General features: G+C 56.5%; 3 protein-coding genes across 20 annotated transcripts; 2 read left to right on the top strand and 1 right to left on the bottom strand.

Annotated features, from left to right (window-relative positions):
* Positions 1 to 78: 78 nt before the first annotated feature.
* NUDT17 (nudix hydrolase 17) lies at positions 79 to 4,744 on the top strand. 4 transcript variants are annotated; one of them, XM_089300061.1, is made up of 8 exons: positions 79 to 215; positions 2,236 to 2,419; positions 2,634 to 2,659; positions 2,764 to 2,856; positions 3,129 to 3,227; positions 3,408 to 3,544; positions 3,830 to 3,988; positions 4,194 to 4,744. In XM_089300061.1, the coding sequence occupies exons 1-7, from the start codon at positions 213 to 215 to the stop codon at positions 3,984 to 3,986; spliced, it is 699 nt and encodes a 232-aa protein (XP_089156187.1). In that variant the 5' UTR covers positions 79 to 212; the 3' UTR covers positions 3,987 to 3,988; positions 4,194 to 4,744. The 4 variants fall into 4 exon arrangements, with proteins under 4 accessions (XP_089156187.1, XP_051713291.3, XP_051713290.3 ...); XM_051857331.3 differs by lacking the exon at positions 79 to 215 and adding an exon at positions 1,663 to 2,073 and having other exon boundaries at positions 3,207 to 3,227; XM_051857330.3 differs by lacking the exon at positions 79 to 215 and adding an exon at positions 1,665 to 2,073 and having other exon boundaries at positions 4,201 to 4,744.
* Positions 4,323 to 14,623, bottom strand: PIAS3 (protein inhibitor of activated STAT 3). Of its 14 annotated transcripts, none has more exons than XR_016210659.1 (15): positions 13,001 to 13,112; positions 11,823 to 11,864; positions 10,748 to 11,165; positions 10,548 to 10,632; positions 10,264 to 10,314; positions 9,947 to 10,037; positions 8,972 to 9,106; positions 8,667 to 8,772; positions 8,055 to 8,535; positions 7,778 to 7,938; positions 6,652 to 6,785; positions 6,403 to 6,571; positions 6,084 to 6,217; positions 5,908 to 5,945; positions 4,323 to 5,436 (listed from the first exon to the last, which is right to left on the bottom strand). XR_016210659.1 is itself a non-coding variant. In XM_089300044.1 (15 exons), the coding sequence occupies exons 1-15, from the start codon at positions 13,022 to 13,024 to the stop codon at positions 5,170 to 5,172; spliced, it is 1,929 nt and encodes a 642-aa protein (XP_089156170.1). In that variant the 5' UTR covers positions 13,025 to 13,112; the 3' UTR covers positions 4,323 to 5,169. The 14 variants fall into 14 exon arrangements, 5 of the variants coding, with proteins under 5 accessions (XP_089156170.1, XP_089156172.1, XP_051713286.3 ...); XR_016210660.1 differs by having other exon boundaries at positions 6,683 to 6,785; XR_016210654.1 differs by having other exon boundaries at positions 6,683 to 6,785; positions 8,055 to 8,128.
* On the top strand, positions 13,111 to 14,769 carry LOC149125547 (uncharacterized). Of its 2 annotated transcripts, none has more exons than XM_089300064.1 (2): positions 13,111 to 13,544; positions 14,351 to 14,769. In XM_089300064.1, the coding sequence occupies exons 1-2, from the start codon at positions 13,111 to 13,113 to the stop codon at positions 14,385 to 14,387; spliced, it is 471 nt and encodes a 156-aa protein (XP_089156190.1). In that variant the 3' UTR covers positions 14,388 to 14,769. The 2 variants fall into 2 exon arrangements, 1 of the variants encoding a protein (XP_089156190.1); XR_016210682.1 differs by having other exon boundaries at positions 13,209 to 13,300.
* The last annotated feature ends 2,447 nt before the right edge of the window (positions 14,770 to 17,216 follow it).

The following is a 17,216-nucleotide window of genomic DNA, read 5'->3' as shown; positions in this document are numbered from 1 at the left end:
TGTTGAGCTTTAATTTTTAATGCACACACACACATTGTGTAGGGAATGTGAAAAATTACCATGGGACTGGGAGGAACAGCTGTTTTCAGGGCTAGCAGGTGGAGTGGCCTAAGCAAGCACACCAGAATCTGTGGATAGAAGCAACATTTGCCAGCCCCAGGCCTCAGCATGTCTGAAATTATGTATGTAGAACACCGCACATTGCCTGGCATATGGTAAGCTCATAATAAATTATTGCCTTTCTCTTCTCCATGGTTCCTTAAAAGTGGCAACTCTAAATTCTCTTCCAGTATCATGGATATAGTTTGTACCAGCAGCTTCAGTTCATTGAAAGAAGTTACTGTGTTATAATCTCTTCAGTTTTTTCTTACCAGTAGTTGTTCTAATGCCTAAAACATTTGGGGGCCAACTAATTGCCAACTACTACACTAAATATACCAAGATAAATAAGACACCATCTGTGTCTTCAAGCCACTTAGCATCATTTACCGAGCACCCATTCTGTGCCAAGGAGTGGGCCAGGCCTTTAGGCATACAAAGATGATCAGCCTTGAGCCTAGTGGGAAGACAGAAGTGCATGGAAGAAAGAGGCGGAGGCATCAACAGTTGAAAAGTGCCTTGTACAGAGAGGCAAGAAAAGGAGAGAGTGCATAGAGGAAGTGACATTTAATCTGTAGTTAGATAAAAGGTTTTAACCAGGTGAAAGAGGGGAAGAATCCCAGGGCTGGAGCAGCCGTGTTCATGGAGAAATGACCAATAGCTTAAGACTGGAAACTAGGGCATGGGCCCTGCCAGAATCAGGCTGGAGAGGCGGGGGAGGCAGGGAGTGGTGGGCGCTGGCCGCGCTGTGCTAAGGGATTTATCTTTTCCTAAGAGCAGTGGAGGCCGGCGCCGCGGCTCAATAGGCTAATCCTCCGCCTAGCGGCGCCGGCACACCGGGTTCTAGTCCCGGTCGGGGCGCCGGATTCTGTCCCGGTTGCCCCTCTTCCAGGCCAGCCCTCTGCTGTGGCCCGGGAGTGCAGTGGAGGATGGCCCAGGTGCTTGGGCCCTGCACCCCATGGGAGACCAGGAAAAGCACCTGGATCCTGGCTCCTGCCATCGGATCAGCGCGGTGCGCCGGCCGCAGCGCGCCGGCCGCGGCGGCCATTGGAGGGTGAACCAACGGCAAAGGAAGACCTTTCTCTCTGTCTCTCTCTCTCACTGTCCACTCTGCCTGTCAAAAAAATAAAAAAAAAAAAAAAAAAAAAAAAAAAATAAGAGCAGTGGAAAGCAGGGGGTCAGATCTGGGGTTTAGGAAGATCACTGGCAGCTCTGTCGGGAACGAACTGGTGATGGCAGGACTATTGCGATGCAACAGTGTTTCAGGCAGAATATAAGGCAGGCTTGATCAAGGGCAGGAGAGGCTGGAAAGGGAGCGTAAGAGGGGTTTGTGAAAGTTTAAGGAGGTAAAATCTGCTGCACTGGGCGGTCAGTTGAATGAGAGAGTTAAAAATCCTTAAAAATACTTGTTAGGTCTCCTGCGTAGAGGCATGCAATGAATTCTACCTGCCGTGACAGGTGTGTGCGGAGTGCGGGGGGGGGGGGGGGGCTTACAGTTCAGCCCACAGCTGGTAGCAGGTGACCTGTGAGCTCGGAAGTGCTTCGGGCTGGGATATTGTCCTAAACGGAGAAAAGAGGAACAGGAGGAAAACAGGAACTGAGGATTCACAGGTATCGGTGGCTTATTAACAATGCACCCTGGGATCACCCCCAAGGGTTGCGCCTAAATTGCCGGAGATGGCCCGGAAACCTGGCTTCCTTCTGACCCCGCAGAAGGCTCCCGAAAGGCGCCGCTGGGCCGCCAGAGGGCGCCAGGGGCGGCGGCGAGCACAGGGTCGCGTCATGGCCGCGGCGCGAGTGCAGCTGCTCTTGGCCGGGCGTCTGGAGTCCGTAAGCTTCGCGCGGAGCGTGTGTGGCCTCCTGGGCGCTGGGCCCGGGTCGGGGCCGTGGCCCACGTACTGCGGCTTGGAAGGAGGACGACTGATCCTCTCGGACAAGCCATTCCCAGGCTCCGCGGCTAAGCTTCCGCTCCAGGTCGGCAGGAGGAGGGAGGCCCGCGACGGGTGGGGAAGGTCCGAAACAGGGACTGCGACCGGGTGGGAAACCTCCGGCCAGAGGCCGAGCGTTCCGGCCTCCCTCTCCGCGCGGTGGCCCTGCCCTGCTCCTGGAGCTTTAACCCAGGCTCCCTCCCACCAGCGACCCCCTTTCTGCCCTTTTGCGGCCCTGGACCAGCAGCCCAGGCCCCCCGGGGCTGAGCTGCCCGCGAATCGAGGTGTGGATCTGGGTGTGGCCGTCATTCTGCAGTCCAGCGACCAGACTGTCTTGCTGACCAGAAGGACACGCACCCTCCGCGTTTCCCCCAACCTCTGGGTACCCCCAGGTGAGCACTCTGGGGACAAAGCCCCAAGGCCAGAGAAGAAACCTGCCTCCCCCCACCCCCCACCCCACGTTGCACTTCCTAGTCTTGGAATGGAGACGCGGGCCCGGAAGTGTGGCCTGTCCACATTGCTGCAGCTGCATCTGGAGACCCCTGGAGGTGGGGCTTCTGGTGAAGACAATCACCTTTCACCTCTTGGTCCCCACTCTCCTTGCAGGTGGACATGTGGAACTGGATGAGGAGGTACCAGTCAGCGACCCAACGGGCACCCCTCCACTGGGTGTGGGCTGAGGACAGGGGGAGCAAAAGGCATTGGCCGCCTGACCCGCCCTCTCTCCTACTCCCAGCTGCTGGATGGAGGACTCCGAGAGCTCTGGGAGGAGACCGGACTGCGGCTGGCACAGGGCCAGTTCTCTTGGGTCCCTCTGGGACTATGGGAGGTGAGCCAGGGACCTGGGGACCATTCTTTCCCACTTAACCAAGAGACCTCAGCAAACACTCTGCTACCACCACGGCCACTGCCGCCACCAGCAGCAAGTCCGCAGACACTGCCTTAGCCACAGAGGAAGTGGGAGAGGCCCAAACCCTCACCTGTGTCCCTGGTGCACCGTGTCTACCATCCACTTCCTCAGCTGTGGGCCCACCCCAGAGCTGTACTTACTAAGTCTCAGAATCAGAGACAGGAAGCCCTCTCTTTTGCCTTTCTTCTCAGTCTGCCTACCCGCCTAGGCTGAGCTGGGGTTTCCCCAAATACCATCACATTGTTCTCTATCTACTCGTCATCTCCCAGGAGTCACAGCAGCAGCTGCAGGTAAGGCTGGCTAGGGAGGAAGGAAATGGGGCTCAGGGGATCACAGGGGGCGGGGCAGAGACGCCAAGAGCATCCAGTAGTTCCTCCCCTGTCTTTAAGCATTCCGCTTGCAAGTAGGCTAGTATCAAGGACAGGCCTCCCAGGGAGAAGCCAGGACTGAGGGGTCCTGTCTGACCCTAGGCCAGGATCCAACCAAACCCAAGTGAAGTGAGTGCTTTTATGTGGCTGGGACCAGATATCGCAGCTGCAGTGGCTGCCACAGAGGATGGGACAGAAGCACCCAGAATCCTCCCCGCGGACCTACCACTCTCTGTGGGGTAAGAACTTTTCCCTGAGCTCTACCCACCCCACCACCCCATTGATTTGCTGAGAATTAAGAAACCACATGAGATCAAGGACTCCAGCTGCCTAGCATGGAGGTCCAGGGTTTGACTCAAAGCTCTCCCATGGGAGCCAGTCCCTTAACCCTCCTTGAACGTGCTTCCTTTTTGTAAAATGAGGTTCACAGCTAGCCACCCACCTGCTACAGTAGTTGAGAGTAGATGACCTAACATATGAAAGCCCAACAAGGCAAAGCCCAGACAGGAGCTGTCCCCATGCAGAGCAGTGGAACTAGAGGAGGGCAGGGCCCGAGCCGTGGCGCTCCCCACATCCACGCTGCTGCGGAACACCCCCCCTACCGCAGAGGACAACCCGGAGAGAGTCAGCTCTGGCACCAAGTTTGCCCTCGGGCTCTGGCTACAGCAGCTGGGCCGGTAAAGGTGAGGAATGGGAGGGTTCTGTGGTGCTGGGCTGGAGTGGTCTGGTGGTGGTCTGGGCGGGGGCACGGGAGGGTTCTGTGGCACTGTGGAGTGCTCTGGTGGTGTTCGGGGTGGGGGGGCATGAGAGGGTTCTGTGGCGCTGGGCTCCAGTGGTCTGGTGGTGTTATGGGCGGGGGCGCGAGGGAAAACCGACTACTCTGGGAAGTCCTCAGTGTGGCAAGCGTGGACCCAGGTCACAAAGGAAGAACAGAACGTGGACCCTCCTCCCCTTCCCCAGCGCTCTGGAAAGGGAAGTGGGTAATCCCCTCCAGAGCCCACCTCCACGACACTCACAGAACATTCACAACCTTTATTATGGGTGAGAAACCTGCTACAACTTTGGGAATACAAAGTAAAATTGCAACACGTATGCTAGGCCCTGGAGGAGCCCGACAAAGGAGGGCACGTGGGTCCCCCCACTTCCCAGGAAAGGTGCAGAATAAGCCAGGCCTGCCTACAGGGCCATGGGCCTCTAGACACTTAGGCCCCAGGCTAGTCAGCTTAAGAAACACTGTGAACTTAAATATATAAATAGAGACCCAGGCAAGAGGCTAGGCCCTGCTCCCAAACCCCTGGGGATCGCGGCTAAGGCCTCATCTCCTCAGTTGTACTGGGAAGTAGGAGGTTGGGAAAGTCATCTTTGGAGTATTTTGGTTTTTCTTGTTTATGTACAAAATATCTGCAACCCAAAATAGAGTTCTCTGTCCATCTCTGAAATCGCCTGTCTCAGTTTCTCCATCTCATCTGCATGGCCAAAGGGAGCGGAATAGACAAGAAGAAACAATGAAAGTTTGGGTTTGGGGGATGGGAAGAGAGGGCCCCTCTGCCAAGAGGCTCTAGACAGAGTAGAGGCCAGGGGTTCAGCCCCTCCCCCCGACTCACACCCCCTCCTGTTGGCCTAGGTACCCAAAGGAATGTGCAGCCATCTGAAGACTATTTCCAAAAATAGACCCCTCCATGTCCTTGAAGAGGTTAAATATTAACCCTTTGGGTGCTGGCCTTGTCAGGCAAAGATGAGGCCACCAGTAGGTCTCCAGGAAAAGTCAGGCCTGACCTCTGACCACAGTCCCCAGAAAGGTCAGGCGGCCACAGCATACCTGCTGCGGGGTGGGGGGCAGCACAGGCTCCACAGTCCAAGGGACTCAGTCCAGGGAGATGATGTCAGACCGGCAGCCAGTCAGGGAGGGCCCTGAGGGCAGCGGGCCTCCGTGCCCCTCCCTCAAAGCCCCCCCGGGGGCCACAATGCTGCTGACCCGGCCAGGAGGAGTCGCTGGAGTGGAGCTGCGGTGTGAGCTCCCCAACGAGGGGGCCAGTGGGCCCAGGAAGTGGGAGGGGGTCCCTCGGTACTGGAAGAAGTGGCCAAGGGCATCCTGCTCATCCAGAGAGGTGATGACAGAGGGGCCATAGTGCTGGGAGGGATGAAGGGCACAGTGTCAGACTTTACCCTGACTCAGCCCCGCCTCCTGGGCACAGGGTCCAGAACTGTTATGGGGACCCTAAGGTGTTCCCTGGGAGGCAAGAAGCCTCTCTCTGACTCTTCCCCCTGCCTCCCTGCCACGCCACCCCTTTTCCAGGCCTTGACACAGCCCTTCCGGGTTGCTAGGTTCTTAGCCTTTGTGGGTGTCTGAAATATGTGGACTGTCCAGTTGGGGCAGGTCTGGTGCTCTAAGCATACACAGGTTGCAGGGGGGGGTGGGGGGGGGGCAGGGCCAGAAGCTCACCAGAATCCCTCGGGACAGAACAGTAAGGGATCCAGGAAGATCTAAGTGGCAATCTGAGGAAGCACCAGTGCTGCCCGCACCCCACCTCCCCTGAGAAAAGAGGATCCGGGTCTCTGTGGGGACCCCAATCAGAGCTGCACGCAAGAAGGGACCACGTACCTGACTCTCCGTCTGAAGGAAAGAAAATAAGTCTAAACCTGGGAGGAAAGGGAAAATACAAATCAACCTCCTGTCCCACTCTCTTAGCACCAAGACAGGCAAGTCTTTGGGATTCTGGCCCCTGGTGAGCAGCAAGGGCTCTGCTGGGCTCGGGGAAGTGGGTAGCAGGGTCGTACCTTGTATGTCGGCCCCCAGGGGGAAGGCAGGTGGGTACTCGTGCAGTGGGAGACTGGACAGGAAATCCCCGCCCAGTGTGCCCATAGCAGGGCTGCGCAGCACCGAAGACGGCTGATGGCCAGACGTCAGGACCCTGCGAGTGGAGAGAAGGAGCTGGGGCAGCCGGCGAACCCCAGATACCCCACCCCGCCCAGCTCCCCAAGGGTCCTCTCTGTCCCCATTGCCTTTCCCTTGGCCCCAGGTTTGCCCGGTGAGCAGAGAGCACTACTGACTGCTGCTGTGCCCTCCCTAGTATGGAATCAGCCTACTTTCTCATACCCTTTGCTTCCCGGCAGGGCTGGGATGGCAGCCGAGGTGACGGGACAGTGCTTCTTGGTGGGAGGCATATCCTCCTCATCTGAGGAGCTCTCTATTGTCAAGTCAATCACTTCCACCTTCTTCTTATTCTCTGCTGGAGCTCCCTCTTGGACTGGGCTGTACTGGGGGCCTGCAAGTGGTGAGAAGACTGTGTCTCAGAGAAAAGGCCAGCCAAGGTCTAGCTCATCTGGGGGACAGGGGGTCACTCACCATCCAGCCCATACCCTGGCGGGGGGCAAACCTCAGACGCCTCCTTCTTGGGCTTCATTGGGCACCAGGAGCCATCTTCCATGAACTGGATCTCATCACAGTCCGAACAGGAATTTAGAATCTCCATGAATAAACTGTGGGAGGGAAGAGGTGGAAATTCATGGGGCTGGGAATTGAGTGCCACAGTGGCCAGAGAGATGCAGGACTCACCTTCCTGGGCAATAGAGGGATCCTGTCCAAACTACGGGACCTCCTGGAGTTGTTGCAATCAAATAAGAGCTTTACAAACTGTATGTTTTAAAGTGAACACAAGCTGAGCCCTAGCTATGCATGGTCTAGGAACAAGACAGAAGCAGAGAGGCAGAACTCCACCAACCACCCCCAAAAAGGCACTGGGACCAAGAACCATACATAGGCTCAGGACAGGGCCTGAGACCAGCCAGATCAGCATCCCCAGGCCCTCAGGAGGACCTCACCGCCTCCTTAGTGGGAGGTCAGGGAGTCGTTACGAGCGATACACTGGCCTCTGCTGCTAACAGTGCAGCCTTGAGTAAGAATCTCCAAGCCTGAGTTACCCCCTCTGTAATGAAGTACCTACCTCACAGGGTTATGAGGAAGATCTAGTGCAATAATGCATGCAAAGTGCTTAGCATCAAGATGCCTTATCTATACTAAGTCCTTAATGTCACCACATATGTGGAGTAGTAGAGGGACACGGTGAGACGTGGGGTTCTCCTGGTGAGGAGAAATAAGCCATATGTACTAAAGGGGGTCTGGGGCAGGTGTTTGGCCTGGTGGTGAAGATGCCTGCAGCCCCTATCACAGTGTCTGAGTTCAGCTCCTGGCTCTGGCTCCCAGTTCCAGCTTCCTGCCATTGCAGATCCCGGGAGGCAGCAAATGATGGCTCAAGAAGTTAGGTCCCCTCCCTCTAGCTGGGAGATCTGGGTTGAGTTCCCAACTCCCAGCTTCAGCCTGGCCCACCAGCCCCAGCTGTTGGGGGCATTTTGGGGGAGCAAACCAGCAAATGAGAGCTGTCTTGCTGTCTGTCTCTCTGGCTCTCACATAAAGGTAAAACAAGGCGAGGTAGAGGAGATAGCCTAGGTAAAAGGAAGCAGAGTGGCCCTACCCATCAATGATAAGAGATTCATAGGGTGCCTTCTTGTCACACACAGGACATGTCCACGTTGGCTTCTTCTCATTCATCTGCAGATAAAGGGCAGCATCGAAGCTCTGCAGGTGGGCGCAGGTGAGGGCGCGACAAGGAACAGTGAGGCGCATTTTGCCGAGCTGCGGAGAGCAGTTCTCCAGTCAGAGGCCCCACTCTGGAATCTGCAGGGACCCCCCTCCTGAGTCCAGAGGATTAGCCCCACTCCCTCCCTTGTCCCTTATCCCCCGGTACCCACCGGGCACATGAGTGATACCCGGAGACTCGTGGTAGCCACCTCACTGTCAGGGTCAGCGGTCAATTTCTCCTTGACTGAAACAACAGTGAGGGCAGAATCATGGGGTCAGCAAGGCTGGGAGAGACCCAGGAGTTGGTGAGGCCAGAAGCAGATGGCTCTGGCTGAGAGGCAGCTGGGTAGAGTCTTTGGGGGCCCATGGGATGTCACATGGGGTTGGTCTGGAATCTGTATTACGAAGGCTGGACGCTGGGAGGATTTCTACATCCCTAAAGGTGCTTAATCATAGCTAGGTGACCTTTGGCTGTGTTAGAAAGGATCTAGAAGGAACTGAACATCATGTGAGGTGAGATTAGTTGATCCCCAACACTTTCCAGTTCAGAGAATCCATATTCTAGCAGGGCTGGAGTTGGGCTCTGTGAGGTGCAAAGCAGATGTATGACTGGGAATGCACTGGAGTTGGCCAACTTCTCAACCTCGAAGACTGGAAGGAGAAGGGATGAGGTTCATGAAAGCAAAGTTGTCAGAGATGGGGAATGGGTTTGGTTATGAAAGCTAGAGGACCAGGAAGATTTGACTGTAGATCAGAGGGAGAAAGGGAAGGATGCTACTCACTCAGTGCCCGGGAATGGTCTGGGTTCCGGATACCCTTTGCTCTGAGTTTTTGTAGAAGGGTCCCTGCAGTCAACTGCCTCACCAGGTACACAGACAAGGAGTAATTCTACTTGGAGGTGGGAGGGACACAATTAGCCTGGACTTCTTAGACCACCATCACCCCCATTTGTCCCAGGAGGGCCAGAGACAGTGGGTTAATGGCAGAGAGACCCGTAAGAGGAGGATATTTCCCCAACCCAGGGCACTAGATGGTTCCCCTTTACCCACTGCAGGCTTTGCCAGACACCTGCTTCAGCTGTGCTCACCCGTCCAAACTCAGATGACCAATTGACCACGATGGTGTTGGGAACAGTGGCTGAGAGTCGAGCCAGGGGTGTGATGTTGATTGGGCGGCTGGGCCTCTTGGGCTCAGCCCCATTTTTGGTGGGGGGAAGGTAGCCCTGAGGAAGGGAGGGACCGGTCAGTGGAGAAGGGGCTCTGGGAAGGGGCTCTGCTCTAACAATAAAAAGCATCTTGGCGGGTTACTCACTCCCTGGAGGGAAGGCCAGCCCACTCACTGCCCAAAGGGCTGGGGGCCCATTCACAAAACTGGGGCACTGTCTAGGGTTGTGTGTGGGGTTCACTCCTGGGGAGAAAGAAGAGCTTATTTATTGATCAAGGAAACAGGCACCCACTCACTAAGGCCCAGGGGGACAGGAGCACCTCACTTCTTCCAGCTCTGAGCTCTGGGGAAATAACTTGTAAGAAGTCTTCCCTGAATCATTATTCTTCCTCTGGGTTCTGCCAGAACTGTAGTTCAGCTCCATCTAAATACTCTCTAGAGGGGCCGGCACTGTGGCGTAGCGGATAAAGCTGCTGCCTGCAGTGCCAGCATCCCTTATGGGTGCCAGTTCAAGTCCCAGCTGCTCCACTTCTGATCCAGCTCTCTGCTGTGGCCTGGGAAAGCAGTAGAAGATGGCCCAACTGCTTGGGCCTCTGCACCCATATGGGAGACTCCTGACTTTGGATCGGCGCAGCTCTGGCCATTGCGGCCAATTGGGGAGTGAACCAGTGGATGAAAGACCTCTCTCTCTCTCTCTGCCTCTCTTTCTCTCTGTGTGTAATTCTTTCAAATAAATAAATAAATCTCTTAAAAAAAAAATACTCTCTAGATTGTGTGGATGCAGTCAGTAAACGAAGCACCTACTCTGGGTCTCACACTGTGCCGGGCATGGCTCCTTTGTAATGGTTCATAATAAACCCAAGCAAGAAGGGGCTACTGCGGAGAAGAGAATATTTACCGGCAAGGGGCACAGTTTCCCGTTGACCTTGACAAAGAGGTTGGGGGGGAAATAATCCTCCTGGGGGCAGCTGGTCTCACAGAGACAGAACCTGGTGAGAGATGAGAGAGGATGAAAGTGTAGGAGGCACTTTCTTGAAATGCATCCGGCACAGATCTCCAGGAAATCAGTCATGGATGTCGGTAGCCCTCCACATCCAGGAGAGGCCCAGAGTGGGGTGGGCAATGGCAGAGCAGGACTATCACCTAGGAGCATCTGTCATACCCTGATTTCTTTCCCAGGGAGCCCAGCAGGGGAGGGAGGGAGGATCAACTCACCTTAGCTGCACCTGGATGGTGTAATCGCATTTGGCTCCTGGCAGAACCTCTCTGTAACAGGTAGGGAGAGGGAGAGATGTCAGCATGTGGCTTGCAGATGGCAGGGCTGAGTGGAGATGGAAGTCAGATGTTCAGGGGTAGAGAAGAGACATACACAGGAATGAGAGACAGAGCAGGCTCACACGATGGATGGGGAGGCGAACAAGGCAGAACACAGAGGGTCAGAGAGCAGACTCCAGGAGCAACGACCCAGGAGTGAGGCAGGAGGACTGCAGTAGGTGTACCTGGAAGTAAGAATCTGCTGCACCTGCTGTGGAGTGAGGGCAAAGGTGAAGTGTGCTTCCTCGAACCGCTGGCTAGACGTAGATGCTGGGGACATAAAGGGACATTACTCCCAAGCCCTCGCACACAGGATAAAAGCTGAAGATAGGCTTGGAAAGAGGCATAGTATCCCAGCCACCTGAGGGACCACACAGAGCCGTACCAAGGGTGGTGGGCCGGATGAGCTCCCCGTAGACTTCATAGAAGGGCAGTGGCTTCATGGTGACGTCAGGGTGCACAGGCTGGGGCAGAGGGGGGTGCATGTCCACCTCCCGCTTAGGGCCCAGCAGGGTGCCAGGGGCCAGGAGGGCAGGGGGAATGGGAGTGAGCGGGCCAGGGGAGCCTACAGGAGAGGTGCCAGGGGGCAGAGACAGCAGGGAGAGGTCAGAGGGCCCCAGGGTTTTCCGGGGAAAGCGCCGGCGGTAAAGTTCCTTGATCTTCATCTGGACGCTGGGGGCACAGCTGGACTTGAGGAGGTGGAGGGCCTTGGCCAGGAGTTCGTGCTTCCGTCCACTCTTGTTCCGGCCAGCAAAGCCGAGAAGCACCTGGAGCTCAGATACCCGGAAACTCATCACCATGTGCTGGGGAGAAGAACGGGGAAGCTTGAGAATGCTTGCCTGCACAAGGCAGCCCATCCTGGGACCACACCAGCCCCAAGCAGCAAGATGCTTTGCTGTAAGCTGGACAAAGGGACAGCTCAGGCCCCTTGTCCTAAGCCTCAGGTCAGCCTCACCACCACCCCGGCGTTTGAGCAGCCCAGACTGCGGGTAGGGGATGGCAGACGGCAAGCCACCCTCAGACACCTCCATCCCTGCCTCAAGCCTGTCTCTCCTGTAAGCTGCTTAGCTCCTTTCCTGCTTTCTCAGACTCTCAGACCCACCCCGGCCTCCTGGGAAAAGGACAGGAGACAGCAAGGAGGAGGGAGGGAAGAGAGGATTCAGGCCAGACGGCCCCGCAGGGAAGAAAAGGACCAGGTGTCTGGAGGATTGGGTCCCAGAGCTCATCCCTCCCACCCAGCTCAGCAGTTTGTCCCAGAGTCGTTGAAGCTCTTGTGGCTAGGACATTCAGGTCAGGGTTCAGTGCTGATTACCCCCAAATCCTTTCTGGCATCATTTACATAATCACCCTCCCCTAGTTCTATATTTTCTGGGAAGGACACTGGACCAAAACTTGAGGGGCAGAAGGAGTTAACCATGGATGACTATGAGTCACCAAGTCCACGTTTCCCACCTGTTTACCTGTTTGTTCCATCTGCCAAGAACTAAAATCCTGCTTCTCTCCTGGAGAGAAAATGGGTGTTTCCAACACACACACACACACACACACACACACACACACACGGGGGGGGGGGGAGGGGAGAGAGAGAGGGGGAGGGAGGGAGGGAGGGAAGGAGAAGGGAAAAGCCCTAAACAGAGGCCCTTGGGAGGGTGAGGGTCGGGCCCCTGAGGCAGAGCGCAGAACTGCCAGCCCCTCTCCAGGGAGCTGGGCCCTGTGGCTTGATCTCAAGCCTGCCTTGGAACGTGGCTCCATTTCAAAGGGCAGAGCACAGAGCATGGGGATGAACCAGCGGTTTAAGATGCTGGGAGGCATCCTCTGATGTGGTTGCCCTCAACACTCTGTGTGGCAGGGAGCGCTCCGTCATCAGACACCTGCCCTCCGTGGCTCTCGAGGAGCCCCGGTCATGGGCAGGCCCTCCTAGCCGTCCACCGTTCTTCCCCTCGAAGGCTTGTCCTGGACTCCTTTTGAAGAACGTGATGAGAAACTTACTCTCTACCTTTCTCGCCATCCTTGTCATCCCTTCCAAGCTGTCTTTATTTATTTATTTACCCCGTCCTCTCTACCCCACAGCTTCACACGCCTCGGCCCAAAGCCAGGACCTGCCCCTCTGCCGCCAGGATGCTTCTGCCCCACCCCTCGAGGATCTGGCCCGCGCGGCCCCGCCCCCTCCACCTCGGCCGCCCACTGGTGCTTCCCGAGGCTCGTCTCCCACGGCAGCGCCACAGGCTCTCTCCTACCAGCTCCATCTCCCCAGGAACCTCCCCCTCCGTCTGCCCCGGTCCCACCCCTGCATCTGCCCCCTACTGTCACATCTCTCGGCCTGGATCGATTCGTCCCCTCCGCCTCTACAGCAGCTTCCCCCCGCCCCGGCCCAGCTCCTCCGGCCGCCCCTTCCACTAAACCCGGCTGCTACCCCGCGTCCCCGCCCCCTGCACAGCGGCCCCCAACAGCTGCAATTCCCCTCGGCCCCACCCCTACATCTGCCCCGCAGCCCCGCCCCCGGAGCCCCGCCGCAGCCCCTTCCCCGCCCGGGCAGCCCGTCCGCGCCGCGCCTCCCGCGCCCACCCGAGCTCTCCGCACCCCGACTCGGCGCACCGCTGGGCTCAGTCCGGATGGGGATGGGGGAGGGGGTCGGTACCTTTAATTCGCCCAGCTCCGCCATCTTGAGACATCGCAGGCGCCCGAGCCCGAGCCCGAGCTCAGGCCCAGGGACCGGCGCACAACTCTCCACCCCGGCGCCGGCCGCAAATGCCGCCTGCTCCGCCCCGTCCAGCCCCCTACACCACCCCTTCGCGGCCCCGCCCGCCCGGCTTCGGACAAGCCCCGGCCTCGGCCCCTCCTTCCGCGGCCCGACCCAGCCCCTACACGTCTTTGGCCCGCTGGCAAGACGGGCGGACCCGGAGGGAGTGCACGGCCCCAAAGATCGCGGGCCCCGAGGGTAACCGAGAGGAGGCGGGCCCGAAGTGCCTGGGGGCGGGGGGCTTTGCCACGCCAGAGTGGGGAGGGGATGAGCTTTTAGGGAGCCAAAGACACTCGAAAGATGGAGAGAAAGTATCGGGAACTGCTGGATTTCAGAGAAATGGGGGAGGGGGTGGGCAGAGTTGGAGCGGACGCCTGCATCTGCATGTCCACGAGTTCGGCCAGCTCAGATCAAGAGTCACCAGCCACCGGCTCGGAGAGGGGTGAGCGGTGGTCCACTTTAGGGGAGCCACGGATTCAAGGGCACTTCAGTTCCGGAGGCTATTCTCAGCCCTCCACCCCTACCCCCCCCCCCCAACACCTACTACAGTGTAGCTCTCGGTCCGGCCGACGAGCTCCAACTCCGTAGCAACAAAGTTTGGTGCGCAGAGCGGGACTTACCAGCACCGTTGCAGGACATGGGGAGGGGGCTCAGGAGCCTCAGAGGGTGGGCTGCGGAGGCCAGGGGAAGGGGCTCGGCGCCGCTCCCGCAGTCGGCACGGCCAGAGTCTCGGTCCGGCGGCCGGACGCTGCAGCCGCAGCTCCGCCCGGGCCGGAGCTCCGCCCGGCCTAGCGCTTGGGCTGGGGCCGCCCCCTCCGGGGTCAGCGCGCCAGGACCGCGGAGAGGGGAGAGGGGGCGGAGCCCGCGGCGGGAGAGGGAGGATTCGGAGTCCGGCGCCGGAGAGTTGAGAGTCTCACGCGAGTGGAGCGGTCAGACGAGGTTCCCGGGCCCCGCGGCGCTCCGTGCCTCTGGGACACCCGCGCGCCGGCCGGGACTAGAGGTGGCAGCGCGCTGCCACTGAGACTGTGGGCCGGGGATCTGACCGCGTGGAGAGGTTCTTCCTCGAAAGGCGACCTCTGCCTCCCCGGGGGAGAGCCTGGGCTGCTGAATGCAAACTGTATCCCACCCTAACTCTAGGTGCGCCCCTCCACCCCTAGCCAAATGCTCAGCTTAGGTGCGGCCGGAGGTGGACAGAGCAGAGTGTTCTTACCGCTCCTCCCTGAGCGACCTCCTCTCCTTCCTCCAAAGCCTTGGACCCTCCAGACCCCTGTCTCAACCCATCTGAGATGACTCACATGCAGCCCCCAGAGTAAAACCACTTTTATATATCCACGATAATACCAACTGTGGGTGCTGTGGCAACGTGGGCTAAGCCTCTGCCGGTGGTGCCGACATCCCATATGCTCACCGGTTCCAGTCCTGGCTGCTCCTCCAGCTCTCTGCCATGGCCTGGGAAAGCAGTAGAAGATGGCCCAAGTGCTTAGGCCCCTGCACCCACGTGGGAGACCCGGAAGAAGCTCTTGGCTCCTGGCTTCAGATTGGCTCAGCTCCGGCCATTGCGGCCATTTGGGGAGTGAACCAGTGGATGGAAGACCCCTCTCTCTCTGTCTCTCCCTCTATCTGTAATTCTACCTCTCAAATAAATAAAATCTAAAAGAAAATACCAATTTTGGGGCATGTTCCCAAACTGGGTACTGGGAACCTCCAAGCGAGTTAAAGTTGGCTGGCACTTAAGTGATCGTATCTTTCGTTAAATAAATATTCGAGAGCCAGTGGTGGACTGTTTGGTGCTGAGGACATAAAATCATTGCAGGAGCCCACAGTCCAGCGGCAATGACATGTTAAACCTGTAATCGGCAGACAAAAGGAGTGCTTTCATAAATAATAGGAATAATCCCTTCATTTAGCTTAAGCCTTCAGTGTAATGCACCCCAGGAGACCACCCACCCAAGCCATAGACTGAAGGTGTTGACCTAGGCAAATCCCCAGTACCTGCAGAAACTGGGTCAGACCAGAATGCTTTATGGATTTTGTAGGAAGAGGGCCACTGTCCCCTGCCACTCACGATCTTTCTTGCTCTTTTGCTGCCTGAACTGATAAACCCCTCAAGCTAGAAGCTAAGGATTTGGTCCTAAATGTCAGCTGCTCCTTCCAGCAGCTGAGGATTATTCTTCAGGCCCTGAACTCATCTGTTCTTTCAAAATCAAAAGCTACTGCGTATTAGTTTGCATTTTCTAGAATTTCCAGTAATTGTGAAGGGGAGGAAAAGAGGGAGGACAAAATGAGGGTTCAAAGGGGAAACTTCTGGGAGTGCGATAGTTTTAGGGTTATGTCCTTGACAACACTCATTTTGCTTTAAATATGTGAAGTTTATCATATGTCAGTTATAGCTCAATAAAACTGTAAAAATTAAAGAGAAAATCAATCTAATGATTTCATAAAGGAGGGCACTCCTTTAAAAAGTTTATTTGAGGGGCTGACGCTGTGGCTCAGCAGGTTAAAGCCTCAGCCTGCAGTGCTGGCATATCATGTGGGTGACGGTTTGAGTCCCAGCTGCCCCACTTCCCATCCAGCATCCCTGCTGATGTGCCTAGGAAGGCAGGGGAAGATGGTTCAAGTCCTTGGGCCCCTCCAACCACATGAGAGACCCAGAAGCTCCTGGCTCCTGGCTTCAGATCTGCCCAGCTGTGGCCGTTGTGGCCGTTTGGGGAGTGAACCAGCAGGTGGAATATCTGTCTTTCTCTATCTTGAAACTCTGCCTCTCAAATAAATAAATCCTTTTTAAAAAAAATAAAGTTCATTTGAAGAAGCTGGCACTGTGGTGTGAGGAGGTAAAACCGCTGCCTGGAGTGTAGGCATCCCATATGTATTTTATGTATATATATATATATTTTTTTTTTTTTGACAGGCAGAGTGGACAGTGAGAGAAAGAGAGAGACAGAGAGAAAAGTCTTCCTTTTGCCATGGTTCACCCTCCAATGGTGGCCACGGCTGGTGCGCTGCAGCTGGAGCATTGCGCTGACCTGAAGCCAGGAGCCAGGTGCTTCTCCTGGTCTCCCATGCAGGCCCAAGGACTTGGGCCATCCTCCACTGCACTCCTGGGCCATAGCAGAGAGCTGGCCTGGAAGAGGGGCAACCAGGACAGAATTCTGCACCCCGACCAGGACTAGAACCTGGGGTGCCGGCGCCGCAGGTGGAGGATTAGCCTATTGAGCCGCAGCACCAGCCCCCATATGTATGTTCATTCAACTCCCAGCTGTTCTACTTCCAATCCAGCTCCCTGCTAATGGCCCCAGCAGAAGATGGCCCAAATGCTTGGGCCCCTGCATCTGTGTGGGAGACCCAGAAGAAGCTCCTGGCTCCTGGTTTCAGATCCGCCCAGCTTCTGCCATTGTGGCCACTTGGGGAGTGAATCAGCAGATGGAAGATCCTTCTCTCTCTGCCTCTGTCACTCTGTAACTCTACCTTTCAAATAAATAAGTCTTTAAAAAAAAGTTCACTGGAGGGGCAGGTATCTGGCACAATGGTTAAGACCCTGCTTGGCATGACTGCATCCCACATTGGAGTGCCTGGGTGCTGGTTCCAGCTCTGCTCCTGATTCCAGCTTCCTGCTAATGTGCATCCTGGGAGGCAGCATGACATGATTCAAATACTTGGGTTTCTGACACCCATGTGGGAGACTCCAGTTGAGTTCTGGGCTCCTGGCTTCCACCAGGGCTGGGCCAGCATTTGGGGGAGTGGACCAGTGGATGGGATACATCGCTATCTGGTTTTCAAATAAATAAATAAATGTTTAAGTTAATTTGAGGTTATAAGTTTTAGCATCCCCAGAGGATGACAGAAAACTGGGAAGGTAGGCACCTGAATCCAGCCCTGTGTACAAGCTCCATGAGGACAGGAACCTTCTCTGCGTTGTTCATACTCTGTCCCCAGCGCCTGGCACACAGTAGGCTCCTGAAATATGTTTCATAAACTGATGTTACCAAAGGAGGGAAGCTGTGAATCAGGACCAAGTTCCAGATTGAGGGCATCCAAAGACACAGCACAGCCTTCACCTGCTGTCCCCACACAGCCCCTATATCTGAAGCCTGAGGAATGAGGGAGAAGTAGGAAT

The sequence above is a fragment of the Oryctolagus cuniculus genome, chromosome 7 (genome assembly GCF_051225735.1).
Source record: "Oryctolagus cuniculus isolate XC-2025 breed Fujian yellow rabbit chromosome 7, ASM5122573v1, whole genome shotgun sequence".
Taxonomy (NCBI): Eukaryota; Metazoa; Chordata; class Mammalia; order Lagomorpha; family Leporidae; genus Oryctolagus; species Oryctolagus cuniculus.
Note: the sequence above shows the minus strand (reverse complement) of the source record. Positions and strands in the feature narration are given on the sequence as shown.